This window comes from Cynoglossus semilaevis, chromosome 19 (assembly GCF_000523025.1).
Source record: "Cynoglossus semilaevis isolate Cse_v1.0 chromosome 19, Cse_v1.0, whole genome shotgun sequence".
NCBI classification, from domain to species: domain Eukaryota; kingdom Metazoa; phylum Chordata; class Actinopteri; order Pleuronectiformes; family Cynoglossidae; genus Cynoglossus; species Cynoglossus semilaevis.
Window position 1 is genome coordinate 1,328,486 of NC_024325.1, and position 11,084 is coordinate 1,339,569.

Genomic DNA, 11,084 nt, shown 5'->3' on the forward strand with positions numbered 1-11,084 from the left:
TACTAATTTAGTTCATTCAAAGAAATCCACCATATCCATTTACTTTCTTTATTTAAAGGTAATCTGGCAATATTTAAAAATAATAGGTCATTTAGACTCTGATACAAACAGAATAGAGTCTAAAAGATGTTTTATTTTGAAAATGTAATGATCCTTCAATGCTCAGCACCTTGGTACCGGTCTGTAATAACGGGTGGTACTGACTGACCAGTCTTTGGAACCAAAAAAGGTTGGGGACCACTGGTGTAGATGTCACTACTCTATAATAGACTAATGCATAAACTTTTAATTTCTCAGGTTAAGAAACTCTGCTGCATGGACTTTACTAAATGCTTTTCAAGCTCCTGCAGGCCACACAAAACAGCTTGGCGGGCCGCATTTATGTGTTCTTTACATGGAGAAGAGACTTGATAAAAATCACATTTGTACATCTCTGATTTAAATAATTACCTACTTACTTACTGTTACTACATTGAGTTGTTCAGAAACAGCAGCATATACCTTTTTCTCTTGTACTGCAGGGGGTGCTGTAAGCATAGGTTGACATGATGAGCTCCAGTCTGATTTTTTTTTAAATTATTTTGTTATATATATAATTCTAATGTGTTTCTTACTTCTCTCTTTTTCTTATTTTTTTTAAAGAACGTACACAAGAAAAAAACATCCTTTAGCAAAGATTCTTTCGAAACAAAGCTACGCTATGCTAGTCCTTCAGTAGAGAACAAAGCTAAAGTACAGTAAAGCACATCTTCTGTTCTGCCTCAGAAGTCAGGTGGTCTCGGCTCCTGACAACTGAATCCAGAATTAGGTCATTTGTACATACTGTGGTGTGGACAGCTTTTTATCACCGGCCCATTTTAAACTGTAAAAGCAATTAGCTGGCTGTAGGATCTTATCGGGGCTGTCCATCAGGTGTGATAAACGTTCCAGTGCCTAAAAGCCTGCCTCAGTATGTTCACCGGTTCATGTGTTCTGTCTGTGAAATGCACTCCGGTGTGGTGTTAAGATGAGCAGGATCAGAGGAACAATATCCAACAGCAAATAAGGGAAGATTCTGTCTCTGCCCAAATGACGTAACAAAAACTGAAACAAATATTCTTTAGGACCAGTGTCTCTTATGTAGGCGCCGAAGGTTGTTTACAGATATACAACGTGGTGTACTGTATATGTACGGGACAGCATATAGTACTGCCTTATTAAAACTGGGTTTTGAAATATTGCATTCCGTGAGTTGCGTTTCCCTCAAGGGCATCTTAAAAAAGTGTGCTGCACTGAAAGTAAGAGCTCTCCTGAGTTGGAGTTTTATAAAAACCTTCGTCCTTTAATGTGTTCTTTGTTAGGCACAGATGTGTGTGCATGATTTTTGCCGAGCACATCTTGGGTCTCATTTGCACACTTCTTGAGAATATAACAATGTGATCGTTAGTACTGCTTTGCCGTGAGAGAGTTAATATGAGTACGCTGTCAGCGTGACAATAAACTTTGTATGCTGTGTAATGCACCCAGTTTGTTTCCCTGTTAAACTTACACCTCATGTACTCATGTTTACTCTGCAGTTTTGGCAAGCAACTCGGGGGCAGACGGGGCTGTGAATGCATCACTCTGGAGCCATCAGAAATGATTGTGGTGAGTAAAAAACACTGTTCTCTATCGTCCCATTTCCTTTTTTGTTTTTCACAACGTGTCCTTGGCAACTCTCTTTGGACCCTCCCATCCTGCTCTTCCCTTTGATTTTATGCATTTTTTTGCGATCTTTTATTTGATGTCCGAGTTGTACCCCATCCTCTTTTGCTCTTTCATGTGGCCCCCCATTTTCTCTCCCATTTCCTTCATCTTTGGCCAAAGACATTTGATATTCAGAGTGGCAAAATATGTTGAAGAAAATTGACCAAATAACATAGAAATACAAGGTAAAAATCCTAATATACCGTATGGTAGACTGTTATGCTTATCAAAACATGTACACTGTTGTGAGAACATACTGTGCTTTTAGCTAACAACCATATAATGAAATCAGTGACAGGGTGACGTCAGTTCTCTTCTCATTACATTAAACTTTGGCCTTGTTTATTTGTACACACAACATTATATCACCCTCATAGACAGGATAACAAAAACGCCTTTGTCCGAAGGAGTGAAAGTAATGTATTTTTAAATACAAAGGTCGTTAAATAATTGCAACTGAAGTCACGAAACACCCTAAAAATGTGAATCCCGCAGCAAAGGAAATCTTTTTTTTTCGCCCATTGCATCATCACTATGTCTAAAGGACCACGACAATGCATTCAATTTACAACAAGGCGGTGTCAAAGCTGCATCTGTGACACTCATAGTGTCACAAGGTGGCGTACTGTAGCTTGCACCTATAAATGAGTTTGTTGTTCGAATGAACGGCTAACTAATGGCTAACTTTGTAGCATGTTATCTTGTCCAAGATATCACCAACGTGCTGTCACTGAGAAGCTAAAACCGTACTGTACTATATTACAGCAGCTGAAACAACAGAATAAGTTCTTATTTTCTTAGCCTGTACTGTGCTCTGTCACTTATATGGGCTGTTGTAGCTAATGAAAGGTGCAGACATTTAGAACAAGGGGGTGTGCTTCCAGGAAGCCACTCAATCCTGAAGTAGCCCTGTGGGTCCGATAAGAAGTTACTGCTGCAGGAAAAAGGGAGTGGTGTCATCGATGATGCTCCAGGTGTGATTGTGTGATCCTTCCTATATGGCTCCTCAGCCAAAGATAGGATTTAAAGGCTGAAAAGGTGTGTGACGGATGAAACCAAAACTAGTTTTGCTGACGTTAAAGAGAGGTGTTATTGGAAGGCACGGATGGAGAACTTCCTGTCTTCTCCTTGTCTTGATGAGGCTTTAGTTAAACATTGAAGAGGAATGAGGAATGAGGGCAGTGCCTCATTTTGTCTTACTGGGACTATTTGCTGTGAGTTTGCAGTATTTCAGTGCATAGTTCTCGACATGTACTATAGCAGAAACATTATTTAAATAATTGTCACGTATTGTGTATATTGTAAGATGTGAGTTTGTGTATATATATATTTTTTCATTTTTCACAAAATGGACATCAGTTGATGGTGTCAACTGGTGGTATCATTGTGTTTGAATATTTTCAATTTGGAATTTGTCAAGTCAGGTATCATCAAAAAGTGATTTGAGTCCATTGATTTTATGGGAAAAAAAATAGTCAGAAAAATCTGTAATATAAACAAACTAATAGTATAAACATATCTCATTTGGATGTTTCAGTTAACATTACATAATCAACACGATTTTAAATTTCAAAATTTCAAACCAATATTCTACATTACAAAGCCAATCATATCCTTGTTTAATAAGAAACCTCTGAGCTTGTGAGTAGTTGAATCACGAACGCTCACAGTTTAAGCTGCTTTTATCATCCACCATAAGCTGACTTCTATTTTTTTTAAATGATTTTTTAAAAAGTTTTTTTCGCAAATTTACTGTCGTTTCTATGCTCTCTGTGTCTCCGTATGGTGCGTGCTGGTGATGATCAAGTATCGAAGTGAAGAAAAAAAAAACATGCTGCAGAAAAATTCGGAAAATACAAAGAACAAGTTCTTTGCCAAATAGAAAAGAAAACACACTAATTGGCAAGAATCTGTCACAACCACAAATCCACACTCACACACGTACACACACGGTAGAGCAGAGGGACTGCGGTGTAGCCACGCTGCATTGCAGCCAATCAGCTAATGAGGACCATGGGAATACTGGAGGGAGTGTGATCTGTGGCTGTCGTCATTACTCTGGTCACAAGATGGACAGGAGTGACATTCATGGACCGACAGGGTGGGGCTGTGTTTCTGTGGGTGCAAGTGTGTGTGGGAATGAAGTAGTAGGAGGAGGAGAGGAGTGAGAAATGAATGAACAGAGTAAAAAAAAAAAGAAAAAATCAGGACAGCGCTAATCACATTGGCAGACCAGCTGTGTTATAGACATTATCGTTATCCTGCTGTCTGGACGTCGCGATTGGTTCAATTACGATTTTTAACATTTTTTAAAGTGAAGATGCTTAAGGTTGGGTAAGAAAGAACGTCTTGTTGAAAAAACATCAGTGGATCTAAAGTCTTTCTAGGACAAAGACCTGGACTGCAGGCAGGCCTTTCAAACACACACTCAGTTTAGTTATGTCCTGAGCTGACATTGTTTTGAGATGAAAGAGTGCTTCTGTTTTTTGCTCTAAATATATGTATGTGTATATATATATATATATATATCTATATATATATATAGATACATATATATATATATATATATACATATATATATATATATATATATACATATATATATATATATATATACATATATATATATATATATATACATATATATATATATATATATATCTATATATATATATAGATACATATATATATATATATATATAGATATATATATATATATATATAGAATATTTTTGGAAGGTGTACTGGCCATTTTATTTTTTACTATGCATATATATGTGATTTATTTTCAGTAAATCATGAAAAACAAAATTATGAATCTGCAGCAATATAGTAATATAACAAATAATATTTATAATTTAATTTTGCCAGCGAAACAAAGGTTCGACTTTAATAACGGCTGACAGATTCTAAAACATTTACAGAAAGTTCAGCTTCTAATATAATGTTTTTTTCTTAGGGAGGAAAATATATAGTTACTATCCGATATTTCATACATGTCTCAATGACTTCACCATTACTTTAAAGACTCTTTTACACATATGAAAACTTTGACTTTGACGTCACTGGTTTCACAGTCTTCAGGTTTAGTGGAAAAAAACAAACATGGGCATTGAAAGGATTTGAAGCCTTTGAGGCCTTTATTTATCTATTTCTTTTTCTTCTCACCTGTTATCTTGATTCCTGTCCACGTCAGGAGTTACAAACACAAAGGCATCAATTATCCATGGGCCAGTGGACTTATGGTCATGAGATGGACAGAGGACACATTCATCCAGGCAGATGCAGAGGCATGGACTGTATGTTGTTACTTGGTCACAGGATCAGGATAAAAGTTGGAAACACTTCCATCCCTCCACCGTCCTACCAAGAATTTCCGGCTGTCTGTCCCACGAGGCCCATTAGAACGAGGCACAATGTCACTTTTTTGCTCCAGGCAGGATCCCATCGGTATCAATAGTGGTCTGTTTTACTCTACTGTACAACAATTCTTTAGTATTCCGTTCCTTCACTGACCTCTGTGCTGTTGTCCCACAGTCCTGCACAGGGCATTACCCAGAATACACTAGTTGTACTGTGCAGCTCCCCCGGCCCAAGCATGTTTCACAGTGACAGAAAATTTAAAAAAGTGACCAACAACAACGTACTGTTAGGGAGTGAAAGAACAGAATCAGAACTTTACGTAGGATGCCAAAATATTTTTTATTCCTACAGTTGATAATCATTTTCAAAATATTTTTACTTAATAAATTTTTCTAACACAATAAGAAATGGTAAGAACAACACGGGAAAACGAACCAATAAAATAATTTACTGGTAAAAAATAGTAAAAACAACATGGGAAAACGAACCAATAAAATAATTTACGTATTATTTTTATCATTAATAAAAAGCTTTTGATAGCTTTTACATAATAATTGATTTTATAAAGCAATTGAAAAAAAAAACCTAAGCAAAACAATTTTTTTCTGGTTAAAGAAACGGCACAAACGACTGCGTATAACTCAAATCTATGGCCGGATTTTGCTCTGTGCTGTTTTCTTTTTTCCGCCTCTTGAGGATATTTGTGTATTTTTTACAGTTTCCTGGAGGAAACGTAGGCTCAGTGTGTGCTCTGTGCGCGTGTCAAAGAGAGAGAGAGAGAGAGAGAGAGAGAGAGAGAACGAACAGGCCATCATGTGAGGTATTCTGTGAGTATGCAACGTGTTGAGCAGCTGAACTCGGTTGTCAACTCTTCTGCCCTCAGAAACGGACAGCGCTCATTTAGTCTGAGTCAAATACAACAGGAAACCTTCAATTTTCTGCCACTCCAATCTCCGGATTGGTCCCTTGATTTAGTTCTGTGCTCACTTTTCCACTGGATCCTTGCCTGACGGGATGGAATGTGTCAAGATCCCTCAGGACTGTGGAACTTTTTCTAAAATTTGGATGTAATTCTTTCAAGTTCTCTTTCTACTGGAGTGCTCTTCTGGTGTATTTTTCCATCGCTTCCATCGTGGTATTTCCTGCCTTTATGTGTCAGTCTGGTTCTGTCTCGACCTCAGGATGAGTGTGCTCCGCTGGCATCGGCTCTCTGTGCTGTGGAGGAACTGGATGTTTAACCAAGAGCCGGTGGAAGAGCAGAGCCAGATCTGTGAAGCTCCAGAGCACGAGGCAGTGCAACCAAACAATCCGTGGAACACACCTAAAGATCGCAACTCAAAGCTTCACAACTCCGCCGATGACGAGTCTCGGAATTCGGAATGTGAGAAATCAGAAACAGATAGCTCGAGCCTGGAAATTTCCCAACGGAAGCTCATTTCAAATGATCAAGATGGCAAACTGCTCAGACGCAGCTGCTCTGAACCTTGTCCTTTAGAGTCGACCTGCCGTGAGCAGTCTGTTGGCTGTGACCACGTGCCTGAAAGCTGTGGCCATAACTTCCAAAGAAGCTGCTGTTCTGAGGAACGTGTTGACTCTGTATTACAGGTGGATAACGGCAGCGAAGTGGACGACAGTTTTCTGCAGAGAGAGGGGTCGCAGCGCAGGTCCAGGCGGCGGTTCAGGAGAGTTAACCCTAAAGGAGAGCGGGAGCTAATCACAGACGGACAAGAACCTGCTGGCTACAACACGGTAGGAATTAAACCTTCACCTTGAGTTGAAGCTAATTGTTTGCCCTTGACACTGTGTAAATGATGAATGATGTGTTGTCAGAAGACTTGCTTGATGATTTATGTGTCTCTGTGTGTGTATAACAATAGCACATAAGACATTGTCTGGTCCTTGTATGAGGTTTTAAGCCCCCCTTTTCAACTGAAGGATGTTTGGCGTCTGCATTGTCTTCATTTCAAGTTGAGTTAGAGGGGGATTTCGATTGACGACGCACTCAGTCAGTGAGTTTCCAGTCAGTTTCACACCATTTCATTTTATTTTACTGGCAAAGTCCGAGCAAGTAAAGTATTGACAGGCGTCCACCGTGGGAGGGACAACTTCTGCCTCCCTCTGATAGGATCGCCGTCGCCAGCAGTGTGTCAGTTACAACTTTGGGTAATCACCAGAAGCCACGCTTTGACTCAGTGTGCGTGCGTGGACCCCCTCGCACATACAGCACGTGCAGAGGGACTCACTGAGAAATCTAAAATGTTTCTGTATGGTTGGTATTTTTTTTTAAGTAAAGGCCAAGAGTTAGGGCAGGGTAAAAAAAAAATTAAATACCATAGACGAAGTTTCGCTAATCGTGGGTTACAGCGTGGCAAGGTTTTGAAAAACATCTGTCAAAAGGTCCTGTGACGTGTACTTTTGATGTGATTTCGCTCCATGAGTCACTTCTGGTTGAGGCACCTGTTGTTTAGAAACACACACACAGCGTTAGGGGAGTGGGGGGGAGGAGGATGGGGGGGAAGCAAGGGGGGAAGGGACGTGTCACTTTGAGGTTGCCACCCACAGTGGTGACTGCTGACACTGTGGGTGGCAGATAGGAAGGGGGTTAACAGATTCATGCTGAGAACAACAACTGACCGGTTTCTACAAATGGAGGACACACTGTCAAGCTGTAAATAATGATCAAAGTGGACAACAGTTGACGGCGCGTCTTTTTTTTTTTTTTTTTTTGGGAAAAATAATATATATTTATAAATAATAAATTTGACTTTTTCCCATCAAGATATCATGACGGTCAACATTCATGATTTGAGGACATGAAGTGAAAGTTAGTGCCAGTGGGTCTCTGGCTTTCACATAATGAGGAGGCCTATGTACAAAATTCAATTATCCGGGAAAACTTCCCATTAGTTAAGTAGATGCGACCATCTCTCTCACCCAATCGTTCCAAGATTTAACATGTTTATTGAGGAATGGACGGTGGATAAGTTGGGTATGTCCAGCGGTGCTTGCCTGCTGTATGTTCTCAGTGCACACCATCTTTTCTACTTTTTTTAATCTAAAGAAAATGAAGAAAACCTGGCTTTGCTTAGTGAATTCAGAGACAATGTAGATATTAGAGGTGTAATGCACTCTGTACTGTGAAGCTCTGCTCTATATTTACTTAGCCAGTCATACTGGTAATACAGATTATATATAGATAGATTGATTTCCCTTTGGGAAAATTTAGGAAAATTGTATTGCTGTGTATCGGTATTGGCAATTTAAAAGTTGCTAATGTGGAAAATGTTTTATGCAACTTTGAGGTAGATTTATCTGTAATGCGTCTTCGAAGACGTTCCATTTTACATACCGCACTTATTCACGTACGCAGAAATAAAGGGATGGCTGTTTTTGTGGTTGTGGAGTGGAGGATGCTGTTTAGTGGCTTTATTAGGCTTAATGACATCAGTAAACCATTATCAGTGCACTGTTCTTGTGTCTGGTCTCTCTCTCTCTCTCTTTCTCTCTCTCCCTCCACCTCCCCATTTCTGTACTAATAGCTTCTTCGAGAATGAATGAAGTTTCAGCTGTGATTTGAGTTACGAAAGGGAGGCAGAACGAGGAACAGATATAGCCTCAAAACTCAAATCTACATCGTGCCTTGTTGCGAGGGAAAGACAAGAGACAGCGGTCATTTTTTCTCTGTCTTTGTTTATGTTAGATTACCATTGATTAAGAAACCTGACTCGTTTTGCTGCGGACTGATGGACACATGATCCCCAGTCATTCTCACGCTACTGTAACGCACCATCGGGATTCACTCGTGACTGGAGTTAAACCGAACACACATGAACGCACAGACACAGAAGGATGCACACCAGCACACAGAAAGTCACTTCATTAGGACGTTAGACCTGACTGGATTACTGCGTCTCTCTTACTGGACTGATAGTGTAGACAGATGAACCCATAATGACACTGCCTGGAGGGGGAAACCTGTGCAGAGGGCTCATCCAGTCAGGCTGCACCGTTGCACCCGAGGATCGTTAATTTTAAATGGTACCGGTTTCTCCATCAGTGCTGTGTTATTCTGAGCCAAAAGCTGATTAATGGACTGAATGTACAACATTTTATAGCAGGTCCTACAATGTATACCTTTGTGTGTGTGTTTATTTCAACCAACACAACTGTGTCAAAATAGTTAAATCAGTTTAACGCCGCTGCGGAAACGAGCGCTGTCCTATTTGATGTGATGAAGCGCAGTGTCGCTATGCACCGGAAACACCGTGTCTACTGCAATGTCTGTGGTCTGGACACTTCCTGTGTCAGAAGGCAAAAGTCAGACGTCTTCTCTTCAAGCCTTTCAGCAGTCCCATAACTTTAGGTGAAGTTGTTCAGGCAAATAATTGCTTGATGACATTGTATTCACCGTAGTCATAACCCGGTGTTGAATCAGACCTGCCGTTAAATTAGCGACAGCAACGTGGAATTCACTTGAAACCGACGCACACCAATTAAACATATTCACTATGTAAGCAAATGCAAACACTACGGCCGCAGGAGTGGCCTTCACTTTCAAAACCTTATGTCACACACTTCTGGTGGATCAGCAGCAGGAGGAGCAGCAGCAGCAATGCCACAAAGTAAACAGCTGAGGCTCCTCTATCAGCATACGCCATGGAAAATGCTTACTCCTGGTTTGCTTTTACTGGATTTTACTGTGGGAGTTGGGAAGATTTATCGTCCATCTGCTCGAAGCAGTAGCAGCGAACAACTTCCCGAGCGGCCATATAATGTATTGTCAAGAACATTGCTTACTTCAATTCTAAAACATCGCTAGGTTTTTGGCGTGATTTGATTTTAACGTAGAATAAAAAGACCGCATCAGACCTGACAGAACACTTCGTAGTGATTGGATGAACCTGTCTGGATGATGTCATTTAGATAACTCGATAATCCTGCTCCGATTTCCCTAACGTCACTCGTTACTGTCAGGTTAAGGTCTAAAGTTATGCTGATGATACAGTGGTAAGATCACCGTTGTGACTCAGACTGATGCTTTGTCACAATAGGCAGCTCTGTGTGCCGAGTAATGATTGAGTAATGTCGCATCATCTTCCGTCCCTCCTAGATCTGAAGGTCACACATGTGAGGTTCTTTGGAGAAACACTTGCTTTGCTGCATTCCAGCTCCTCGCCTGCTGTTAGTTTAATAGTTGCAGGATTTTCTTGTCTTTACCAACTGCACACATCTGGGAAATCTTTAATGCACCGGCTGATGTATTATTTCAATGAAAAGGAAAAATTTCCTGTGCTGATTGTGCTGGACTAAGCCGAGTGATTTTGGTCAGTTTTACTGAGTTTTTCTTGGCAACGTGAAATAGTGGAGTTGTGAACATTCCCGTAATATTCCTGGCTTCGTTTTTATTGTCATTAGCTTGCGTGTGTAAGTTAATGTTTTTTTTTTTTTGGTTAACATTTTTCTGCTGCTTGACCTGCAGACATGTTTTGCGTCTGACTGCCTACTGTTTGGGTGTGTCTGGATTTTGCTGTTATTGTAAGTACTTCCATTGTAATTCTGTCATATGCGTAACATTGTGGGCCATCCATATATTTGAAGAATATTGTGTCCAATTTGTCCCATTGCTTTAAAACACAGGTGGGGCCCACAAAGCCCAAAGGACCTTTCATCAGCCCAGCCACTGCTAGACCCCTGGGAGAGACAAGCAGCCAGAAACGTAGCATGCTCAGCTGCAGGGAGAGTTCCATGCGTACAGTTTAATAATTCCCTTGAAATAATTTGATGTGATATTTTACAGATTGCAATTTGGTAAAAAAACAAGTGGCTCTGATGAAGAGGTTACCGCCCAGAGTCAAGGAGATTAGGAAGGACATGGGAAGGTTAAAGACGAGAGTGGATGATAATAGAAGTTGACATATGAGTGTCCCGGAGATGGAGGTACGGGTCTAGGGTCGAAGGGGTGAAGGTTGTATAAAGGTCGCATGGAGGCTCTAATG

General features: G+C 40.3%; 1 protein-coding gene across 7 annotated transcripts in view; it reads left to right on the forward strand.

The window, feature by feature from the left end:
• Positions 1-11,084, forward strand: part of rapgef6 (Rap guanine nucleotide exchange factor (GEF) 6) — a 92,489-nt gene that overhangs the window by 28,135 nt on the left and 53,270 nt on the right. For 3 of the 7 annotated variants that reach the window (XM_025065812.1, XM_008332209.3, XM_025065813.1), the window contains 2 exons: positions 1,557-1,626; positions 6,694-6,837. In XM_025065812.1, the coding sequence (XP_024921580.1) occupies positions 1,557-1,626; positions 6,694-6,837 (214 nt within the window). Of the gene's footprint in view, positions 1-1,556; positions 1,627-5,568; positions 6,838-11,084 lie in introns of those variants that run through there. The other 4 variants (XR_003052962.1, XM_025065809.1, XM_025065810.1 and 1 more) reach the window with 2 other exon arrangements.